General features: G+C 40.9%; 1 protein-coding gene across 1 annotated transcript in view; it reads right to left on the bottom strand.

The window, feature by feature from the left end:
• Positions 1–1821: 1821 nt before the first annotated feature.
• Positions 1822–25324, bottom strand: part of fam110b (family with sequence similarity 110 member B) — a 75823-nt gene continuing 52320 nt past the window's right edge. Inside the window, exons 3-5 of the mRNA XM_049599429.1 lie at positions 16239–16881; positions 14981–15393; positions 1822–11900 (exon numbers count right to left, since the gene is read on the bottom strand). Coding sequence (XP_049455386.1) covers positions 11018–11900; positions 14981–15393; positions 16239–16361 — 1419 coding nt within the window. The 5' untranslated portion in view covers positions 16362–16881 and the 3' untranslated portion in view covers positions 1822–11017. The remainder of the gene's footprint in view (positions 11901–14980; positions 15394–16238; positions 16882–25324) is intronic.

The raw sequence follows: 25324 nt of genomic DNA, 5'->3' as shown, positions 1-25324 counted from the left end.
GAGAGCAATCTGGTCATTTCATTTTGATATTTCATGTGTACATGTGTAAACTTTGACCTGCTGGAAGCCATGGATAGATTACTGAGCAGGCCTACTGGGCACAGGCCCAGAGGCCCAAGGTGTCATGACAACAATCAACGGAGGCATGACGGTGAGACAGGGATGCTTAATTGCAGCTCTTGAAAAAACTACAAACCAAACTTTTAAAATGAGATAACCCACAAAAAAAAATAAGAGAGAGCAGCACTGTTCTGCCCTTTTCTCAAACTGACTCTAAGGGCGCATTCACACCAGTGTAGTCCGGGGGACTTGGTTCGATTGGCTGGGGAATAACGAAAAAATGTCATACCTTCATTTGGTTCGATTCACTTTCACACTGCATTTTTTAAAGTGGACCAAACCGCCTGGACAATGTCACGTAGTTACAACAGCTGCTGACCACCACTGACCAGGAAGAAAAAAAGCATGAGGAAGAAGAAAACCCAGCTCATCGATTGGCCAGGACCCAAAACGGAAATCCATCCCCTTCAGCCAGCAACTGCAATATATAGTCCTCTGACCATATATCAGTAAGCGCCTGCACATCCTTATTACTCCATGTATGCCCACAAGACATTTTCCAACTTTTTCTTTTTTCATCTCTGCTTCTCCCAGTTTGCGCTGTTGGCTTTGTTTTTTTTTTCTAACCAAAATGCACTGCGCTCTACATAACTTCCTCTCTTTAGTTCGCTGGATAGTCTGTTTGCATTTCCCATTGTAAGCAAACTGCACCAGGGTTCACTTGCAAGTGAACCGAGACCCCCAGTTTTCAAGCGGACCAGGGTTTGCTCATTTGTTCCGCACATTTCGAATGAGCGTTCACACCACTCCAAACAAACTGAACTATCCATGGAAGTGGACCAGGGGTCGTTTAAAGTGGACCAAATAGCGCCAGTGTGAATGTGTCCTAAGAGGCCATAAAGTCTCCTAATAGTCTGCAGGTAGACCTCCTATCCCTACAGCCTTGCTACTCTCCAGGTTCTGCAGCACAGCATGCAGCTCCTCAGCAGAGATCTGTGCCTCCAGCTCTGCACTGGCCTTGCAGTGACCTTGGGTAGGTCCTCACAGAAAGACTGCACCACCTCTGGCCTTTCTTTCAACTCTTCTTTAAAAATCCTCTCAAAGAAGTCAACTGCAAACTGACAAATCTCAGCAGACTAGTGCAGCAGTTCCTCAGTGTATACATCACAACTGGCTGTCTTAAGATTATCTTAAGCAATGAGCAGTGGAGGAACCTATCTACTTTTGACAGACAGGTAAAAGGTCCTTTATAAAACATTTAGAGCACTAATACAGCAGCAAACAGCTATTCTTAATGTAAAGATACAGAGGAGTGATGGCATCCTGAGCAGAGAAAGAAGTTCCTGGGGGTGTCTGTGTTACTGGCGTATACATTAATTGATGAAGTGATGGTTGATAATGCACAAACTGAATTTGCATAGACTAATAATTTAGATAGGCTGAGGATCCTCAGCTGAAGTTTAATGTGAATATATTGTTTAGCAGCTCATATTATGGGAATATTTACTGTGCAATCTGACCATATGGAAAGACTTGAGATCTCTTGTTCCTTCTCATTTCACGCCCTCATGGCCCTGCACACTCGAGATATTCAGGGCTCAGTCCACATGTCACAAGACTGCATGTTTGGATTCAACTTGCCTCAAGAGAGTCTTCAGAAGAAAAGAGAAATGCAGTGTACCATTATTCTGTGTTTGGCACTTGAGGTCAAAGTGGTCGCTGTTCAGCAAAAGTTACTTTGAGAGATAAACACCTCAGTGAGAGAGATGGCAAAAGAAGCCATTTATTGAAAGAATCAAAAGAAACTAAACATGAACACTTTTTTTTTTCAATCAAGCAAAATGTAACAGTTTCCACGTCGAAAAACACAGTCAACACAACGCCTCTGAAACACCCCTGCCTGGTGTGATCAGGCAGTTCTGTACCAAGGGCAAAGAGCAAAACAGCAGTTTTTTGTTTGGAATCTTTTGTAACACATAAACCTTCAAACAGAGAAAACTAAAATCCAGCACATGGCTTTTTAAATCAAATATATACATTTGTTCTTACAGCATTTACACATAGAAGAAAAAAATAAAACAAAGCAAGTACCACAGAAGAACTCTATCTGTCAATCCAAAGGTAAAAAACAAACAAAAAAAAAACCACACACCATGTAGACACAAGTGAAATTGAAGCATGATGATGCTGCCAGAACAGTACAATATTGTCTTTATTAATGCTGACAGTGAGAAGCGGCGGGGTTTCCTGGGTTCCAGAGGGACACGGGGAGACACATGGTAATGACAGGTCTGGGTACCGGACAGGAACATGCTAGCACAACCCTGAGCTCAGAGCGAGATGACAGGGAGAGGGTCTTTCTCCCAGCTGGGGTCACTTCACTTCCGCTGTAGTCTTATTTAGGAAGAAGGGGTGCATCAAAACCTAAAACCTCCTACAATTACTACAAAGCTGTGTTGCTAAAACATGTCATATTTACTCTATTGTTAGCAGGTCTGTCAGTAGTGTAATTATGACTGAACATGGATTTCATTAGAATGTGTGCAGTTTTTAAAGGACAGGTTTGGATTTTTTCAAGGTTACTCTTAAAGGAATAGTCCACGCATAAAATGACCATTTATATATCAACTACTCACCAAGTGTTACCTTGAATTTGTGAAGAAAACTTTGTTTTTCTCGCATGCCTCCACAATGAACAAAGAATGGAAAAAACATTCTTCATGAATTAAAGTGATTGGGGGCAGTGTTTAGCAACAGCGAAGCTGTATCAAAACATCTGTTTACACTTACACAACTTGCACAGTACAATCCAAGTCTCACTTCCTCCTATAAGTAGCGCACCTCTTGTGTGCACACGTGTGTAAGCTCCATTTGAGCAGGGTTCAAATGCATGCGTGTGCCCAGGCACATCATTGTCAGTTAATTAGACAGAGGTGATGAGACTGCACAATAAATGGACGGTGAAGGACCAGCAAGCGGTCAGCTCGGTAAGATGAATATATGAATCAAAATGACCCCTATCTTGGCCACAGATAAGATTATGTATGCATCTCTGTACTCTTTATGGCACTTAGTGTTTGATTCTGACCCACTAAAATACATGAAGTGACTAAGTGTAAATGGGGCAGCAAGTCTAACCATACCCATAAGGACTGTGGACCGTTTTTTTTGTCACCATATACACTCAAAAGCATCAAATACATACGGCCAGTATCACTGTGTAAGCTGTGTCTTTTTTCTGACACAGCATTATGCAGGGAAGTGAAGTAAGCCCAGCAGAGCTGTTGCTGTTGACACACTGAAGCAGAGCTGCAGCACAGATTTAAGGTGAGGTGAAGGTAGGTTTTGGGGAAGACAGACTCACTGAGAGTTGGCAGACACTGACTGAGGCGCTGCATTCACACCAATATGGCTTCAGGCCTTGAGACATGTCAGCGACATGCAGACATGTACACAGATGACGAGGGTCAGGGTGGAGGTGTGCTTGGTAATCCATCCCCCTTCATTATAAGGGAACACACAATAGTAAAGCAACAGGTTTCTTCCTGTGGCTGGCTTTGAGATAGACAGACAGACAAACGGACAGAAAGACAATTGGAGGGAGACAAAGCAAAGCTGAGGGCATTGACAAGGTGCTCATCATGAACGTAGTCAAAAGTGTTCTTTGACATAATGCAGAAGCACTGCTGGAGTTCCTTCTCTGTGTGTGGTCTAGGATCTACAGCACAAGCAACTATAAACACCCAAAATCTGAAGTGTCATTTGGAGAAAATGCTGACATGTAAAATGACCACAATCTACCTTCCACCCTCCTATGCTAGTATTGTAGTGTAACATGTCCTGTAATAGTGAACAGACAGTTTGATTAGTATTGCTTTCAGTGTAGGTTTATAGTGCCTGGTGGTCTACATAATCACAGATATTTACCAACACTGCTTTGAAAGGAGAGTTTTGGTGTCCTGTAATATCACAGCTGGGAAACGCTTGAGGCATTGTTCTCGTGACTCATGGAACACAATCAGGGATTTTGTGCTTCTTTAACTTTTGAACTCCCACACATTTGTGTGGATGTATATAAGACATTTCACAAATGAAGAAATGACTGCACTTGTAAATGTCTTTTTATTTTGGCTTGGTTTATTTGCTTCTCAGCCAAGATAAAAAAAAAATGCATAGCTGTGGTCTACTTCATGTTCTCACTGACATATTAAATATAAACTAAAATGGGAATTATACTTCTTCATTGAATCAATGCTGTACCTACAGCATAGCCTATGCAGTAACCTATGTCGTAGCCTGATGTGCACCACCCCAAAAGTGTATCTACAAGTAGCAGCGACGCAGGCCTCCAGTCTACTTATGTAAGCTGAAACCATTTCAGTGCAAATTAAGCTTTTGTTCACTTTAATTTCACAGATAAGAGAAACTAAATTGTGAGGACAACAAACCCCCAACAAAATAGCATTTTAGGTCTTGTGTGTGATTTATCTTGGCTTCATGAGTTGGGGATATCTCCGCTTGTTGCTAGGCTAATTCATACCATGAAAAATGCCATAGGTTTGTGCTAATAAGGTTTGCATGTTGTGTCCAACAAAGACAAATGTTTTGTCTGTGAATCCTGTTATAATGAAGCCAATTTGTGTACTTGTGTCTGTTATTGTCGCTATTAAGCCATGTTTCATGTGTGTTTTAGGTGTGTTTTGAATCAGCTAAATTTTACAGCACTTCACAGACACCCCACCACTGACTAGTGTTATAGAGTGGTAACTGCAGAGTAACACAGGCGCCACACAAGTATAACTGCTCACAACAGCGTAGACCACGTGCTTAGGCTACATGTGTAGGCTACAGCGCACAGAGCTGACACACAAGTATAAATCTGCCTTAAGAGGTGTAAATATAAGTCGTATGGACAAAATGGTAGCTCATTCATTGGACAGTTTTGGTGATGTCATCCTGCATCATTAGCGCAAAACACAGAACAACACAGAAGAAAGTAAGATTTGGAGTGGGACCAGGTCATGGTGCACTTTAACTAACCTGATTTTTGTATTAAATCGATGATAGGCATTACTTTGACAACTTCACGAATGTCCGAAAATTATATTATGCAATCATCCAGATTATAGTTGCTCAAAATGCTGTCATGGGCCAACGATGGCCCTCAGAAACATTCTGTGTGGTGTGGTCCCCGAAAGTGAAATAAAATGCATGCACCATATAATTGTCCGCAGTCCATTTCAATACTTCAACTGTCAATGTCGCATTTAATATATGACAACTGTGTCAAACTGCGCCTCTCTATCAAGTGTCTGTCAGGTTAGGAATGAAAACTTGCAGAAAGCTACTGGCTGGTTGGCAACTAGTGGTGCCTTGCTAGTGTGGCAAAAATTACATTTGGTCATCAATGCTAGTGCTGCTAACTAAAATTAGTGATTTCAGTGGATAACATGACAATTTAATGTGGAAGTGAGATATAAATGCCACCACAGAAAATGTTGTATGGTTGAGGAGAAAAGGAGGTTCCAGGAAAAATAGATTAACATTAACTCTTACTTCATTGGACCTCAGGAGACAGACATAAATTTGTTGCTCAAGGAAGTTAATGTTAAACGGCATTGTGAGCCCAATCACAAATCCTACAACTTCATGGATGAAGAGCACAACTGTTAAAATCAAATGTTTTCAACAAGACTTATTTGCCCAACAGTAAGTGCTCACTAATCATATGCAAAGTAGCGAAGGTGTAAGACAAGCAAACTGTGTTAATAGCTCACAAAACTGCTCAGTGTGGTTAGCAGTTCAGCGGAGAGTTTGTGCGAAACTGTTAGGTCAACATGGTCGACATCTTATGTCCAGAACCTGTACGGTCCTCAATTATATGCTGGCTTCTTAAATTGGCACTCAGTCATCCAAACTTTGAGGACCGAAGACCTACATCATTTCTGTAGAAACACTCCCACCCTGATGGAGTGCTGTCTTTTTTTTAAGAGACTAAAGACATTCGATCATTCCATCAAACACGGAAGTTAGAAAGGGTAATGCCTCTTCATTAAGGAACCCATCTAACATTCCGGCTTACGAACAAAATACAGACACCAGCACACTGATCAGCAGCTGAGAGTGGCCTTTAGTAGTTTGGCAAACTCTTCTACCTGTAATTAATGTTTATTATTTATTGCTGAATAAACCAGCTGTCTTTATAAGTGGAGAAATTTAGGATCTTACACTTTACAATTAAAATTGTGACCCTTGAGATTTAATAACACTCTTTCATTTTACAACTATGAAACATGAGTACAATTGCTTAACCTTAAGAAAAGCTAATGCACTGTGGGAGGCACTAAAGTTAGCAAAACTGGCCAGCTAGCTTCCACTTTCCCAGTGGACATCAAACTTAACAGCATGATAGGTCTTCTCTTTTGAATATGTAAAGTGACAGACATCTCACCTGGTAGACAGCTATCATTATCTGGACTTGTTAAAAAGTCATAAAGATATATAAATTTCAATTTTGGGGGGTCATTTCCTATGTTCCAAGGGTCCTATGTTTCCCAGCTCTGTACAGCACATAATGGGAACCTGAGAAAGATGTTCCCTAGTTCTGTATTCACTTAACGTGACATGGGTTAGGATAGGGGACTAAAATTTTGACTCAGAGAATGGTAAAATTGTACTGGCACATGTCTTCCAAAATTAATTGCGGCCCAAGAAATTAAAAACTATTGTAAGAATAAATTAATTGAAAAAATAACAACTAACCAATTAAGTAAGGGTCAGAAAAAAGTTTTAAGGCCAGATTAAATCCCCATTTTCAAATGGGTTAGGGATAGGAAAAGAAAACCTGGAAAGGGGTTCTGAAACCTGCACATGCAAAATTACTTATTGGTTATAATTTTACATTTGAATCTATTTACAGCTCTTTCTCTGATATGTCTTATGTATTAATATGCAAGGTAAACCAAAGCTGTTTCAGGGATAGACAGTGACACGAAAGTGGCATGAACACAACAGGAGGAGCTTGTGTTAACAGAATACTGAACTGGGAAACATAGGACCTTGGATACATTAATGTGCTCCTTGTTTTTTAAATCTAAAATTGGATGTATAAATGTAAGAGTAGTTTCTTCTTTTGAATCCATGCTAAAAAAAAACGCATATCAGCTATCACAAAACCCTGCTGTTAGTCTGGTTTGTGTTTTGTTGGAAGTTTACCAAACCCCCTAAGCAGTCTTGGTACACTTCTTTGGTCTGCAGTTTGTCCAAGTTTGAATGATAACGTGCACACAAGCCTGAACATACCAAGGTAAATGAGCAAACGCACCACAGTTCATTGAAACTGAACCAAAAGGGGTAAAGGCACTCAAAGGGCCTGCACATATGCCATAGTTTTGCACCCTAAAATCCATTGTTGTCAATAAAGTCATACAGAAGGCGCTCTCAAAAGCAAGAGCATGACTGTTGTGGCGTGCAAGTGTTCCCAAACAACTATTTTTTGGGATGTAATGGTTGCACCCTGAGATAAACAAAGTTCAGCTTTTGGAATGCAGCAATGGGCACTCCATTTCATAACGAAGAACATCAAATCACAGCTGGCAGATATCTTTTCTTTCTTCCGTAAATATCAATCTGTAGTAAATATGTAAAAGAAGTTGATCATTTTAGTGCAGGGCTACCCAGAACATTCCATCTGTCAAACGGATATATTAGGTCTAATACACACTTAAAATACAAGATCTAGAAAAAGATCAGCTCCGAACTCACAATTTCTAGCAAGTAGGCTATGATTAGGTGCTGGTTATGGTAGCTTAAATTCAGGTGCACCCTACCACTGCAGCCTTGAAAGTTGGCACGGAGTAGGGACAACAGTAGTACCCAGCACCCAACCTTGCATTTTCTAGGCTGTAAAAGACGTGGCATCTGTGCCAGCCCTAAGATAGTGCCACTAGTGATCTATTATGCCTTAGGCCAAATCTAACTTTTTTCATACCAAAAAACACGTTCATTCTTTTAGTTAAAAATGGCATGGTTCTCGTTAGTGTGGAATAACCATATCCAGTCACAGGACACTAAAACTCTCCAGTGAAATGTTTTGTCAGTTGACATGAATATGTTAAAGACAAATGTGTTAATAATTTATCAGCATAATGATATGATGGTGTATGGGTAAGTATGCGTAAGAGACTATATTTTATATTGTGTATGTATCCGTCCAAATCCCTCAGTGTCAGTGTCCTCTGTCTCCTTTGTCACTCAGTCATCGCACATGCCCAGGCCTTCATTTATAGCAATCACAATATCCAGCTTAACAAGAGCTATAGCTTAGTCAGAGCTAGCTTACAAGCATTTGTGTTTCATGACTCTCAAGTTAACTGAGCTGATTAATTATGGTCACACAGTATACCAGCATCACTGACTTTCCAAAGTGATTTCTAATTTTTGACAGATAGAGTTCAGTATCTGTTTTGCAAAGATGTCAGGACCTTTTTCGAAACTTGTTTAAACAGAGACATCAACACTGTGACACAGGCCTTTCTCAGAGTGGACATTTGACTTGTTATTGCAGGAAAAGCACAGGTGGAGCTAATAATGTTAATGGTGCCCCTGACCAACCAGAAGCAACAAGTTTCAGTTTGCAAAGAAGCTCTGGTACCAGTTGCTGAAGTTGGTTAGGGTTGTCACTTTTTCAAGCATTGTTAAAATGTACTGACCTGTAATTAATTCAAAATTCGCAGTCTATCACTACAACAGGCTCTGACTTTTACTCCAGCATTCATTAACTGCTGATCCATCAGTAAACTAAACTATTGTTGTTTTCCTTCCTAATGCGAAATGGAGGTAACTAGTGAACTATGCTGAACAGATAATCATGACACCAAACCTTCTGAGAAGTAATGTTAAGAATGTTGGGTTTGACTCCATAGATGTGAAAGTTGTGGATAAAAGCTCTTTGCTGACTGCCTTACAGTAGCATTACCACAACTCATCTGAGGTCACCTGTTAGTTTGTCACTCAGTGAGGAAGTGGAGGCACTGCATATAAACAAAATCATGAAAACTCAGATTATTCTTAATCATTTGAGCCTGATTTGTTGACAGTAACAGCCCCAACACTGATCAAAGTGTTAAGCCGATCAATCCACATAGTTAGTGTTTTAAAAGCTTCTGTTACTCCCTCATTGCAGAAACGTACAGACATTCAGTTTATCACATGTATAAATCCACACTAACTCCAAGACCAAGTGTGATGTGAGTAAATTTTCACTGCGAGTCTGCCTGGTGAAGACAGTTTGCATAGCTGGTTTCCTCTCAGCTCTTCAGGAGCTGCTGCCAGGACATCTGCTTTTGTGGACAGAAAAGCAGAGTCCCACAGTAATTTTAATGTGTTATGTATCTATACATGTTAGGCCATTCACTGTTCTTTAAATGTTGCACTTTTAGAAAGACAAATATACAACTTTAATTAAAAGGAGTGCATTGATTGTAAGGAACAAAACATTTACTGAGAACAAGCCCTCTCATATTTAGGTATAGACTCGTGGGAACCCATAGCACCCATTTTCATTTTTATATCTTGGGGTGAGAGTCCAAAAGACCTCTCTGAAAATGGCCATGTCAGTTGTTCCCTCACCAAAATTTAGCCTAAAGGTGTGTGCCCACATAGCATTTTTCTTCAGCAGAAAAGCGGAGGCAGAGTGCTACACAAACATGCTACACGTGGGTATGTTTCTATGACAACAATATCTTGACATTAACGTTAGCTAGGTAGCTAAAGAAATGCTACATTAACAGAGGGTTAAACACACAGTTAATAACAAGCTTACAACAGGTATGGGGATAAAAGCACAACACTCAGCAGCAACATTCAGTGTCTGGCTGATCTGCTCCCACAAATGGACCTTTCTGTCATTACAGTTTTTGACTGACATATCATTCAGGGGCTAGAGTGGCAGTGATGACACCAGCGCCTTTCTAAAAAGTTCAGAGATTTTCAACGAGAAGCGCTGAGAGCCGGGGCACAAAAAAGCATGCTGGGTGCACTGCTCTTCTCTAGGCAAAAAAAAAAGCTATGTCGACACAGGCCCTAACTTTGTAGCATAATTTTTATCCCTTCCCGACAAGCTATGCTGACATGGTTGGTACCAGTGGATAACTTTGGTTGTCTAGGTTCACAAGAAACATTGTGCTAGCTTATAAAATAAACACCCCAATAAACACAATATTTAGTTTTGCCAGGCAGGGCTGATTGGGGGGCCAGCAATTATACCAAGTTGGCCATGCCCACATTTCCCTCCTTGTGGGCACCACCAAGGACAGAGATGGCAGAACAAAGGTCGGAGTCAGTGTGGATTAAACAGATAGAACGCTAGGTAGTTAGCAAACTATGTAGGAAGATAATCCCATTTACAATGCTTTGATTAATCAAGCCAAAATGTTCTCTGTGAGAAAGGCCTATTACCCTTTGTATGGAGGTGGTCACTTTATGGGTCCTTGGACAGTTGCAGTGCATTTCGCTCTTGATGCTCAAGCAAATTGACAGTCAGATTATACAGTGTCCATTGAGAAACAGTTAAACTAGTCAGTTTTCAGACATGTCCCATGTTTGTTTGTCTCTCCAGCCTGAACATTTTGTTCATGTGACTGTCCAAGTTTATTTCTTTCTGTACTTAGTGTTCACTTTGTTCTAAATCTAAGTGATTTAGGGTCATTCTTCTCATGTCTTCATTAATTTCTAAACAAATTGCTGTCTGTGTTTTTTTTACCAAGTTTGTTAGACCTGTCTTGCTTTCTCTTCCAGCTACTCATTCATCCATCTTAACATTTTGACTTTTTTTTTTTGTTCAACCCCAAGATCCCAGTCTCTACACCTGTGTGAATTCTGGTCCATCTATGAATTCTGAAACATGGGGCAGTTTGTCTGTAGTTTACAGTATATCCAATCTACTGAGAGGATCGTCTTAAACATGTGAGACTTTTTGCGTCTCTCTTGCCTGTTTGATGCTGTACAGCCACTTAATGACTCTTGCATTTCGCTCTACAGCCGAGATGCCATATGGAACACGCTCCCCAGCCTCCTCCTCCTCGTCCTCGTCCCCGTCTGACAGCCCATCATTGGAGGATCTCCGCGATCGGTCGCAGTCGGACGAGATCATAGAAGCTGATCGGAAGTTCAGACTGACGATGTCTGAGTTGGCCCGCGCAAAGTTCTCTGGACCAACTGCCTCCAACTCCTCTGGGTCGAGGCCGCAGTAGTTAAAAAAGCGTTCCACATCAGCACCAGCCCGAGCATACCGGTCTGACAGATCTGATTTAGATCTGTGCAGCGAGGAGCGACGGGCCACAGATGAACCAAGCTCAAGCTCCACGTTGGCTTCAGTTGAAGTATTGGAAGGGTCTCCAAAATCACAAGGTAACGACTGAGGGGTGGTATTGTCACAGAGCGAAGGGGATGGAGTTGGGCGAGGGGGAGGCAGTGACAAGGAAAGCGCAGGAGGAGGGAGCGAGGCGGGGTTGGGTTTTGGAGGGAGGGGTGGAGCTGAGGAGCTGCTGGATCGGGCTGTGCGAAGTGGTTTGCCATTGCACAGGCGCAGGAGGTCAGAGGAGGAGTGGGAGGTGAGAAGAGGCGGTAATGGGGAGCGAGAACGATCTATAACTCCTTCACCTCGTCTGCTTAGGTTGAGGTTTGCTCCCTGTTGTGGACTGCGACGTCCTCCACTGTTGATGGGGGGGACCTTCAGGGAATGGGAGAAGGATCTGAGGGAGTGTGAGGTGCTCGGACTAGGAGCTGAGTCTGGTGGTTGCTCATTAAGTGTCATTGTAGATCGGTAGGTCAATGGCATCCTAGGAGGAGAAAACAGAAAGATACGTACATGTAATGCTGTAGAACTGGGTAGAAAGACAAAATCAAGGCCCAATCCCATTTCTTATATTAACCCCTACCCCTTGTTTATGACTGTCCCTTTACCCTTTGGAACAGAGTTACAAGGGGTGGTGGTTGAAATCTTCCCCTATAACATGGGATAACCCATCAAGACCCTGATACGTCATCAGTAGTCGTTGATAGTGTTAAACGTCTGCAACTATGGCACTAATTGTATAACCACAATGACACTCGCCATATATCTTACTATATAATGACGAAAACTCTGTGGGTGTGTCTATGGGTGTGTCTGTTCCACGTTTTTCTCCTCACTGACTTGGTCAATCCATGTGAAATTTGGCACAGTGGTAGAGGGTCATGGGAGGATGTGAATGAAGCAATATTACATCAATTGGCCAAAGGGGGGCGCTACAGCAACCGATTGGAATTGCAAACTTTGAATGGGCATATCTCATGCCCTGTATGTTGTAGAGACATGAAACTTTGCACAGAGATGCCTCTCCTCATGAGGAACAAATTTGCATCAAGAACCCATAACTTCTGGTTATATAGATTTTCCGCCATTTTGAATTTTTTGAAAAACACTTAAAATCAATCTCTTCCTAGGAAGTTTGACCGATCTGCATGAAATTCGGTGAACATAATCTAGGAACCAATATCTAAAGTTCCCTCTTGGCTAAAGTTGGAAAACTTACTAAAACTGAGCTTCTATGAGGCAATGAATATTGCGGAGGGCGTGGCTCATCACATACGTAAGGGATAATGTATAATGAGCCGGTGAATACTGGGAAAATAACTCCCGACAGGGGAATAGTATTCTTTTTCTTCAGCGGCATCCGTTAAAATCAGCCACTTCTGTTTGTTTTTTCCCTCGGAAGTTGTTTGACAGCTGCAGTGTTGCAGGGCAGCATCCCTAGCAACGCTGGGCTACATAGCAACTGTGTGTAATGACCGTTGCTACTAGCAGCGGTCATTACACAGTAATATCAGACCGCAGAATGCCGCTACTGACCAATCAGAATACAGCATTTAATAGAGCCGTGTAATAAAGGTGTATAACATCTCAAGGGTTTCACTGATCACCGCGCAACTTTGTAGGCATATGACCACACATAATCTGAGGGGACCCCTCCATCATTGACCCAATCAAACAAAATGGGGGCGCTAGAGAGCTAATTTCTTATTTAGGCCTGACCGCCATATTGATTTTTTGCCTATATTTGACAGGACAGTGAAGCATGACAGGAAGGATGGGAGAGAGAGAGCAAGGAAGACATGCAGCAAAGAATGAAGGCCAGATTCCAACCCCCACGGCTGCAACAAGGGCTAGCCACACCTTTCCCATGTGAACTACCAGTGCACCACACTTTTAAGTCAATACAACTTATAAACACTTTAACTATCTGACTTTCAACGTGCTACCTCAACTGGTAATGTACAGTTTTAGCCCACTAACTATCCCACTATTGGCAATGGTACTACTGTACTTTCAATAAAGCAATCGTACTATCAAATTCACAAAAACTCTGTCTGAATACATTGCTCTTCTTAATGGGTTCAATTGACTATTTAATCTGCAATTTCCTATGACCTGTATCCCGAACACACACCATGTGAAACTGTACGTGGGCAACTGCGCACTCAGTTGGTATGGACTAGTGGATAATAATTCTAATTATTATTACATTATTCCTAGTTACTCTGTTAAAATATAATAATGTAATAATAATTTTAATTACTCCATCAAAGTAATGTAACTTACCGTAAAACTTCAATTAAAAGCCCGGGCTATTATGTGCTTAAATCACTGAAATCAACAGGCCTATATCTGGGACAGGTGTCTATACGGGACAGACCTTAAAATACTTTCAGTATTAATATTACTTGTATAAAAATTTGACTTAAGATAACACATCAGTTATGAATCATTCATTTGATCTAGCTCCAATAGACATCAGGGGGAGAGACTTATGGCATTTGAGGATTACAGCATACTGACACAACACTTATCCTGTTTTACCATACTCACAACTTGAATCAATTTTTATGAAAAACCCTTTTGATTCTTTTGATTTGAGGACACTGGACACTAACTACTAGAGGAAACTAAAAGGAACATAAATAATTAACAGGGTAATTGAAGAATGGACACCTAATGTGAGGTAGCTGACAACCTGCTATTTTACATCTGAAGAACTGGTGTGGGAAAAAAAAAAAAAAGAAAAAGAAAAAAGAACTGCTTGGCAATCAGACCAGGCATCTGATCGAGACAGGCTTTTATTTGTTAAAATGTGTAGCCACACTGGGCTAGTAAAAGGGACTTGGCTTTTAATCGCAATTTTATGGTATTATATTAGATTACTCTGTGATTACTTTTTTTAAAAAATGGTTTAAACTGGCAATAAAGCTCAAATGTCAGGAAATACACATAGTTTAGGTAGTCTGCAAGTGCACAAGGCTGCCCAAATTTACAATTCATCAAAGTTCCGCAAAATGTACTATATCACAATATATCATGCACTAACATTTCAAAAAATCTTTAGAGTTTACTTTTAATTGCTATTCTACTATGTATTATTGTATTATTATTCACAGGTCTGGGTTTAAAATCGATTTTAATTTATGAGTTCAAAGTTTTTCTGGCAAAACTAATTGTGATAACATCACATTGGGAGTTAGGCTCTGATTCTTCTGTACACCACACTGTGGCTATGTAATATAGTTCAGCTGGTTCTCTACAGTAGCTTACCAACCACAAACCACACATGCTCAAATCCTTACAGGATATAAAATCTAAGAATTATTTGGAAGAAGTTGGTAACTGTTGCTTATCACCTAGAGGTTTTACATCAATAAATGCATGTTACCATTACAGAGCATCTGACACACACTTAGCAAATAATGTGTCTTTTATGCTATTGTTCAAATCAAAGGGGGATCTCCATGAGCTCAGTATCAGTAGAACTTTCAGGAAGCTTCAGTAAAGGTGACTCATTTGCAGTAGACTAATCATTGCTGAAAAGTTAAAGCAGTAATTTACCCTGATGGTGTCCAGCTCCTAGCCATTCCCCCTGATGACCTCATCAACACAGCACTCTTAGCGCCACCTCCTAGTCCTTCAGATCCTGCTCCTGAAGAGGACGAAGAGTTTAGCAGATTTTTAAGGATCTCCAGGTTTAAATTCTCCCGTTTGCTGCTGCTGCTGCTTGTTGCACATGTGTCCGACTTGGCATTGTTATTGGATGCTTTGAAAGGTATCCCCCCTCCATTTCCTCCTCCACCGATCCCAGAGCCTCTTTTGGAAAGGAGGGTGTGACCAACGGGAGGCTTAGCCAGTACAGGTGGTTTGATTGGCTCCTGCTTGGCGTTGATAACTTCCTGGCTTTTAACATACTTGGCCTTGTCAGCTTCTAGTCTTTCAACGGCACTGAGGCGCTTTGGGTTAGGTTCCACCTGAGACACAGATCAAAGATAATATGTTAATAATCACAACACTCAACCATATCTATACATGGGAACTCAATATAGCCGATCCAGTCTGTTTGTCACACAAATCCTCCTGCCTGCAGCACAGGAGATCTATACAATCAGCAGTTTCAACGTGGACACCCAAGTCAGAAATTTAGTATCTGACCAAATGTCTCCTCTTCTGTTCCTGAGATATGACACTGAATAGTAGCCAGAAAAGTAGTTTTGATCTGTGTACACCAAAATCTAATCAGTTCATTGTCGAGGTCAAATGGACTTTTGTGCCAAATTTGATGAAATTCCCTCAGGGCGTTCTTGAGATATTTCGTTCAAAAGAATGGAATGGATGTACAGACAGACGTATAGACGACATACGAATGGACAGAAATATGGATGACCAGCCAACCTGAAAACATAATCCCTCCTGCCTCAGCTATCACACGAGGCATAAAATTCCCTGCTATTTTGTTATGTAAAAGTTGATAGTTGAAAAATGTTGAATTTTTATCAGCAGTAACTGCTGATAAGCATTGACTGACTGACACGTTCACATCTTCACACCTGCGGGTAATTTAGAGTCAGCAATTAGCCTTACCTGCATGTGTTACCTGTGGGAGGGTTAGGATGTCCATCCTCCACAATGAAAGGCCCCCTGCCTAAAGGGCACGTGAGTGTGCTTGAAATATCTGTATGGATTCTGATGATTGTTACCCTCGTATTAATTGGTGCTGAAACCATATTAACAGATAATTGATTACATACACACACACACACACACACACACACACACACACACACACAGCTGATTCCACAGAGCAATGTAACAGTACCTGTCTCCTGAAGTAGTCAGGGCCCTTATTGAGGATGCGGAGGGGTACGGCGGAGCCGAAGGCCGTTGCGGGGCCAGCGGCCTTGCTATCTGGCAGGGCTGGAGCCAGAGTCTCTGTCGGCATGGCAACAAGGCGACTGGGGTGGCCGGCCGTGGTGGCAGCGGGTGCGGGGGGGTCGACAGAGGGCGGGGGTACCGGAGGACCCCCAAAACATGAAGACACAAGGTGGAGAAGAGAAAGTCTAGAAAGAGATGAACCCCCTGGCCCTCCTCATCATCTGTGGGACCCTGTGGTACTAAGCCAGACTCTGGGCTGGGGGGCTGATGAACCTCTGTACTCAAATATACTACTGCATTGCCAGAGTAGGATGATCTCTGTCTGCAGCTCTTCAACCTGAACAACTGATTTCACTGGTGTTTTACTGAGACGTCTGCTGATCATCAAAATAGATTGGAAGTTGGATGGATAGAGAGAGAACACGTGCAGTGACAGAATGAGAAGGTGGATAAAGAGGGATGAGAGTGTTTCAGTTCAGTGGTGTGGATGAGTGCTCACACAGCAAAAGGAAAAGAAGAGTATGGTGGGAAAGGAAAGCCCCGCCGCCTCTCCACGCTTGCTTCAGTTCTCCCCTCAGCTCAGCACACTATTTGAAACAGGCAAAAAAAGGAGAGACAGAAACAGCCAATGGGGTCAGAGTTAGACTGTGACATCACGCACCTAGCAACAATAGCAGGAATAGCCAGGACATACATACTGGACACACACACACACACACACACACACACACACACACACACCCTGCTGGCTGTGTAATGCATGCTACAAGGTACCACTGTGTAAAGGAAGCTGACTGTGTAAAGTACCAGGTGGTTAATGAACACAAAAATCAGATGACATACATTACTTAAGTACAAAAGTTTTCTTTTAAATATTTACTCTTTATGCTGGATAAATGACAAAACACTAAGTTGTGTTCCAGAGAGAGCCCACATTCCCACTGGAGCTGCCCACTCAATCACTTTGTGGTCACTGAACAGCTCCACTACAGCAGTCGGGACCTCAGTGCTTTGCTCAAGAGCACCTTAGGGGTGGTATTTGTGGTGAGAATACACCGGGCTAAATAAAGACGCACAACTCTGTGGTCATAACTAGTGGTGCGCCCACAAATGTTTCACAGGGGTGGCCTGATGGGGCCACAGTAGTGTATCCACCTTATTTTCAGTTTTTGTGCGTGACTTCCGGTCAGCCGCTTTCCCTCATGCTTTCCCTTACCGGAGCTAACGGTGCAAGCTAATTATTTTCAATTTTCAGTTGTTTATGTTAGTCAATCAGTTAGTTAGTTAGTTTGTCTGTGTATTTTATATAGATAACTGTGCCCACGTTTCTGTTGTCTGGTAATTGCCGGTAAAAATAATTCCCTTTAAACGCGAATAAACTGCACGTCAATCAAAAACTATGAACCAAAAAAGCACAATCTATCCCGAGTGAGACAAACTGCTTGATCCCCGTCTCCAGTGTACCAGCAGAGAACCTGCAGAACCGAATCAGCATGGGTGCAGATCCCGGGGGGGCACATGTCCCCCCCAAATTCTGAAAAACACAAATTGTCCCCCCCAATTCTAAATAGCTTAAAAGATTGAAATTGAACAAATGTATACAGTAGTCCTATATACTGGGAGAAAGGGAAGCTGATGAGGAGAAATGGGAATCCGTGAGAGGCAAGAGATGAGAACGTGAGTGGACATAACATGCCTGAGACCCTGAAACCAGAAGTAGCATTAACTAACAGCGAAGCAGTGAAAAGGAGGGTGATGGCTGGTTCCGTGTACTACTGGCTATTTAAGAGAAATAAACAGTAAAGGTAAGCATATGATTCTCTTTGTAGTGCTTTTTGAATGACTTGGTGATGGTGATGAGCCTCTATGAAATCGTGAAATATGCTGGCAATCTCAAGCGCTCTGTGGGCATGATTTGCACGCGTGCAATTAAAAAAAAATCACAACTGATTGTGTCCCCCCCAAACTTGTCATCAGATCTGCACCCATGCGAATCAGCGAAAAAACACACCGGGCTACACAGCCTCTCTACCTGAGCAGCTGAAGCTGTGGCTCGCAGCCTCGACACACAGACGGTGCTTCTGCATGCCAGCCAAACGTGCGCGCAACTGTGAGAGATAAATATGTGAGGTGTACGCTGCTTTTCTAAGTTTTTTTCCCCTTTTCTTTCTTTCTTTCTGTCGGCGACATACACTCCTAACACAGGACGGGTTGTTTTAATTGACTGAGTTGATCATTAAGCAATAGTGATGCGCAGGTCGGCTCTGATAGCACCTGAATCAGCATGTACGCATCAACCATCCAGCCGCTACAACATGATTGAGCTAGCAAAGCAGTTCTGTGTTGCTATGTGTGGTATTTATTCAGTTTTGGGAAATCACGATGTCTAGAAAGCATCAGTGGCTGCAGCTGACAGGGACAGCTAACGTTAACACTAGCAGCAAAGCTAACATCAGGATCGCCATCCGTTAAAAGCCTCCCGTTGTCGGATACAACATGAAACTACTCCAGTTAGCTCAGTCTTGTTGTAACTAAGACATCCGCTGGAAAAAATATTTTTTTCACGGACTGTTTATTGAGTTATTACAGACACCGCTAACGGCTAACAGCTAATGGTTAGCCCAGCTAATATGATAACCATGTTATTAATTACACACACTAGACTTTACAAACATCAGATTAGTCTAAACGGTGATATAGCGACGTGAAAAATGTGATACATATATATATATATATATATATATATATACATAGCTAAACTCAACAAGGTAAACAACAAGGCGATTCCCATTTACACAGTGGTAAGAGTGCTGGACCGGAAGTGTCGCACAAAAAAACGGAAGCTGGCTGTGTTCTGTTTTGCCTCCGTGTTTCCGTGAAAAATGAGGTGGATAGGCTAGTTGAAAACAATGTAAATATGATAGATAAGGTATTGCGTACTGATACACTTTGATGTCTTAATTTACAGTTAATATCATTAATTAACTGATAAGCATAGAGTAACAGTTAACACTGAGTTCCACAACAGTCCTATTTTAATGTGTTATCTATTCATCTATACATGTTAGGGCCATTGATTGTTCTTCAAATAAGCTGGTTGGCTGGTTTAATTTGAAGGAGTACATTGATTGTAAGGAAGAAAAAAAAAATCACGACGAAAAAGCTTTCTGAAGTTTAACCCTTGAAAACCCACCATTGACTCATTTTGACTTTTTTGGGGGCGGATCTTTAGGAGGATATAGCGGGTCAACAGTGTATGCCACATACAAGATGTAAACATCAGTGGTTCCCAACTGGTCCAGCCACAGGGCCCAGATTTCTCCTTAGTCATTAGTTCAGAGTCCACACAGTTTAATACATTCAGCATCGTAACTGCTTTTTGCCATGTTCCCTGTTACTTTGCTGCCTCTGTCAAGCAGCTTTCCATTAATCACTCACTCTACAGCAGCAGAAATTTAATATCCAATGTAACTGTAAACAATTTAATAAAGTTACTAAAAGTTTACCTGTTTCTTTTATGAGGATGGTTAAAAATACACATTCTCATCTAACTGTACCTCCACATCTCCCTAAACTGATCACTGACAGTCAGGATTTCTCAGTTGAGACTTTGTCTAACAAAGTAATTTGTGGTCTCTTCAAAAACGTTCTCTATCCTATGCAGTTCAGTAGGAACTCAGCTTCTCAAAGTTTCTGTCTGCCTACTTCAAAGAAATTACGCACAAGTTACTTATAATTACCGTTACCTCCAAAAGCAAAAGAACTCCACTTTAAAATATTTAATGATATATACCCTTCAGGAGAACTTATTAGACAAAGATTTAAAATTGATCACAATAACTGCATATTCTGTGATGAGGACATAGAGACCACGGATCACTTGTTTTTTTTTTTTCTGTGTTTATAGTAATACTTTTTGGAGTGACATGTATGATTGGCTAGAGCCAAAACTTATATCTCTCCCCCAGTTTTCAAGAAATGATGTTACATTTGGAATGACAATAGAGGATAAAGACACTAACATTCTTTTGAACACTTTATTTATTCTAGGGAAATTTTTTATTCACAAATGTAAATGCATTAAAACACAACCCTGTTTTTTGGTATTTAAAAAAGAACTGACTGTGTACTGTAAAGCTTTGAAGCACATGAAAAAGAAAACAGCAAAAAGTCTTCTGTACACTATTAATAACATTAGATTATCAGAAGAGGCCCCTTAGCAATTTTAATTTTTTTTTTCATATGTCTTTTTTGTTTTATTCTGTTTCCTGTGCTCCGTCTGTGTAAGAGCATATTATGAAGAATGTAACAACTGCCATATATTGTTGTAAATTGTTCTATTTTCAATTAAAAAAAACCCCTGAGTGGTGAGTTTTCTCTGTCCCCTGACCTCCAGCATTACATATTAAGTAGTCACGAAGTCACGCCTCTTAAAGTCATTGCTCTCTGTTGAATTGGTTGTAAACGCGGGGAGGGAGACCTCCAGCAGAATTTGAGGGTGTACAGTTATCCCTTAAAATGTTTCTTTTCCCACTTGTTTTATGTCATTATGGTCGACTTTAACTCTCCGTGTTTTAACACCTTGTGTGCTTTGTAAATTATGCTATTACTTCTACTTACTATTCTTATTGCTGTTATGTCATCATTAGTCTTCAAATCTAGTGCAACAGTGAATGTGCCAGGCTCATTTAGTTTATAATTGTGCAATCAGACCTTCCCAAAATACAGAAAGCTACATGGTTTTCATTTTGGATGTGGTTTCAGGTTAGAAAAATACTCAGAGATACTCTGCTGTAAGGCAAAAAGATCCATGACTGAATCTTTGATGTCTCTTTTCTCTTTTTCACAGTCCAGTTGAAATGACAAACATCTATCCATAAAATGTTAAAATGAAACATGGCTATTATGTGTTGAATAACAAAGGTCTTTTGTTAGTGAAAGTAACACCACTCAAACACCACTGTACGCAGGAGTAGACTGCATGTTTTTGCAGGTCAAGTCCAACAGAGTGCTGAGTCACAACTCACCTCACCTAAAAACCTAAATTGATTCCATAAGGGATTTGAGAGGACTGTGACTGGGTGAGTACATTTGTTACTGTTATTTGATTTCATAAAAGGTTTTTGAACCAAAACCTTTTATCTGGAAACTAATACATTTCAAACTAAAACATGAGTTTAAATTTTTGTTTACACAATATCAAATTCTTGACAACCAAACAAGACCATTTTGTCTACTTATCATAGTTGTCTATGGGTAACGTGCATTATCCCAGCTGACACTGAGCGAGAGGACAGGTTGCCAGACTATCGCAGGGCTGACACATAGAGACAGTCAACCATTCACACTCACATTCACACCTATGGACAATTTAGAGTCACCAATTAACCTAGTCCCCAACCTGCATGTCTTTGGACCGTGGGAGGAGGCTGGAGTACCTGGAGAAAACCCATGCTGACACGGGGAGAACATGCAAACTCCGCACAGAAGGGCTTTTTTTAGTGATCATCAAGTCTCTTATGTAGTTGAATAGGGATGTAACGATACCAGAAACTCATGATATGATATTATCACGATAAAGAGTCCACGATACAATATATATCACGATATTTATACATGGGGAAAAAAAGAGAAAATTTATTGTAAAAAAATAGCTATTTTATTCAAAAATAGTGCATGTACACTGTACAGCATGTTATTTTTAACTTGGAAGCATATCATAAACAAATCAACACACAGTTGAACATGTGCTTTCATTTCCCCCCTATTACTGCTAGGCAGGCAGCCATTAAAGTGTCATACCAAAGTCATGTCAATTAAAACTATAGTGACAGAATATGAAAATGGAAACATTCAGTATTTTTTAACCTACTCTGAACACAAGTAATGTAGCACTATTACTAGAAAGTCATCTGAATGACATCAAATTATGAGGATAGAGTAGTCTTAATATTCATCAAATATACAGAACATAGAACAATCAGACCCTGCAACAACAACAAAATTAACAAATTAGAATTAATGTAAACTAACTAAATAACATACAATCCCTCACTCACAGATACACAGAGAGAGAGAGAGAGAGAGAGAGAGAGAGGTGGGTAGAGATGTGTGTAAAAGAAAACCAAAATAAATAAAGCCCAGCCATTTCCCTGGAAGTCATAGAAAAACTCAAAAACACACATTCACTCAGTTTGTTCACGCCAGGTTGACAATCTTGACATCAAGGAGACCCTAACACTTTCTCAGAACAGGAGATGAGGAGAGGAAAGCTCTGGTCCTGCGCTTTCATGTGATATGCGTGGCATTTCTGTGCGACCCTGCATTCGCGAGTAATCCATCCAAAAATAATGTGTGTGCAAAGCTGTATGAAAGCTTTGTTATACATTATCTTAGTGTAATTTTAACATTTTTTTTTTCACTGTGAAAACAATGGACTACCGACAAGTGCTTGGTCTTGTCAGAAAGCCACGATTCCGCTGTTTCATGTGATATGTGTGGCTTCTCACTATGACGCACGGTCGCGGAGAAAATCCACAGAGAAGAACAATCAATCTCCTTACTTTTATTCGCTGTTTCCTCCGGTCACGCACGGGTCAGAGCTGCATGAGTCTGCTCTCATCTGTGCGTGCAGTTGCATGCAAAGGATTATGGGGAATGTAGTCACACAGTCATATTACCGGCTCTGTAGGAGAACGCAGCTATATAATTACCATGGCATTCCCACGACGGTATCGAGAATTTATTTTATCGTGGCACCGCGAAATTCGACATATTGTTACATGCCTATAGTTGAATAAACATGGAGATGGAGATGGCGATGGAGACACGAAACAGAATGCTATTCAGTGTATGTAATATTAACTCATTGTGCAAAATAAGAAAAAGCATGTTGTGCAATTCTGATAGTTCATTTTAAAACCAGTATTGGCCGATACCAATGACTTGCTAATATTACTGTGCATCCCTACATAATGTTAAATTGATGTTAATTGATTTACATACTATGCTATGCTCCTGTTAGTTTAGGAATAAAAGTTTAACATCCTCTATCTGTTCACTCATGAACCTGATGTGTGGGTTAATGTGCTGGATGAAGCTGTCAGTGTTGGAGCAGTGCAGTTTGGTGTCATTCACTCACAATTTAAAGGCTCTCAGCGGACAAGTGAACATCACTTGTTATGTTCCCAAAGGTTCCCACAGAGGTAAGGTACATTTATTACTTTAACACAGACCTCTAAGATGCCTCAGCCATGGCTGACAGGATTCTGTGTCAGTACTGTAAAGCTTTTATTATCTGTCCTTCTCTCTTTAGTTTTCCATGTTATGTCACATAAGGAAAAACAGTGTGTCCTGTTTTCCTTTGAGAGTTTAATGAACAGCTTTAATAAATATTGAGCACAATATTATTAAAGCAATGTTGTGAAACCAGATTGATTGAATATAAAGTGTATTCTTTAATAAAAAAGGCACACAGTTGATTCTCCATGCAATTTCAACAGCCCCCTATAATCTGATAGAACTTCTGTTTGGCCAAATACACACACACACACACACACACACACACACACACACACACACACACACACACACACAGTGTGTGTGGATTATATTTTAATAAATCTGGGAATATGAAGCTGCTGATATTGGATTGAAAAATCTGTACAGAACATTAATTACGAATATGAAAGCGGCTGGTGGTCTGCTTGTGTGCATTATCTATTTTCTTAAAACTGTGTGTGTGTGTCTGTGTGTTGGACTGATTAAAATCTAATCTGCTATCCAAATCCGTCCCCTGCAGAGATCTCTCTCTCTCTCTCACTCACTCACTCACTCACTCTCTCACACACACACACACACACACACACACGTGCCTCTCTTTAGATTTATAGTGAGCATTTACATAATTTGCTCAAGCATTGTGTTGTCAACCCTCTCAAATTCACTGCATTAATTTCAAGCATGATGCAGTCTTCTGTCTGTATGAGAATAATGAAAAAAAGTGCTATTTACTGACTGACATACCTGACCACATGTATTTGTGTAGAACAGAGTGTGGTGTGTGTTCTGGAGTAGACAGGGGTAAAGTTTAAAAAAAAAAAAAAAAAAAGAGTGCTCTGCTGTATTGTAGTGCTCGCGTTTAGTCTGCAGAGATCAGCCTCTATGCTGCAAAGTTAAAAGGGTTAACTTTAACAGTGACAGGGTATGTCAGCATTATCCACAACTCTGTATCTAAGAAAGTATTCATGAAACACTTCCCCTTCATCTTGCAAAGCTGATTATTATAGAGGACCTATTGTACTCATTTCCAGGTTCATGCTTGTATTTGGGGTTTCTCCTATAAAATGTTTACATGCTGTAATAGTCGTAAACACTTTATTTTCCTCATACTAGCTGAGCTGGAACAGCTGTATTCGCCCTCTATCTGAAACTCTCCTCTTTAGTGCCTGTCTCTTTAACCGTCATTGCAGCTGGCAACCAAGATTACGGGTTTTTCTGACATTAGCATGTAGCTACATGTAGCAGTGTACTTGCAGTTCGGGAATGACTGTAACAGAGTATAACAGCACTTTCTACCATAAAAAATCACCAATAAAGGCTTTCTAAACACAATCAGACATGTTCCAGCAGGAATTTGAAATAGGGGAGAAATTAGGGCTGCTCGGTTATGGAAAAAATAATAATCATGATTATTTTGGTCAAAATTGAAATCACAATTATGCAAATGATTATGCGGCACACCTGGTGACTTACATTGTTTACACGACGGCATGTCATTTCTGTCTCTACATGTGCGTGTAAAATTCTCCTCCGCTCTCTGTATTGCGCACAGCGGAGTTTGGCCCCGATATGCACACATACACACACAGACACGTGCGCACGCAGACACACACACAGAGACCAACCTCTCTCGCTCTCCCTCTGCCATTTTCAGCACACTGTTTTTGAAATCTTCCACGATCACCTGCTCCTCGCATTACTCGTAGTTCACCTACTTGACTGGTTTGTGGTGTGAAAAGAAGAGAGGAG

The sequence above is a fragment of the Epinephelus fuscoguttatus genome, linkage group LG15 (genome assembly GCF_011397635.1).
Source record: "Epinephelus fuscoguttatus linkage group LG15, E.fuscoguttatus.final_Chr_v1".
NCBI lineage: Eukaryota > Metazoa > Chordata > Actinopteri > Perciformes > Serranidae > Epinephelus > Epinephelus fuscoguttatus.
Note: the sequence above shows the minus strand (reverse complement) of the source record. Positions and strands in the feature narration are given on the sequence as shown.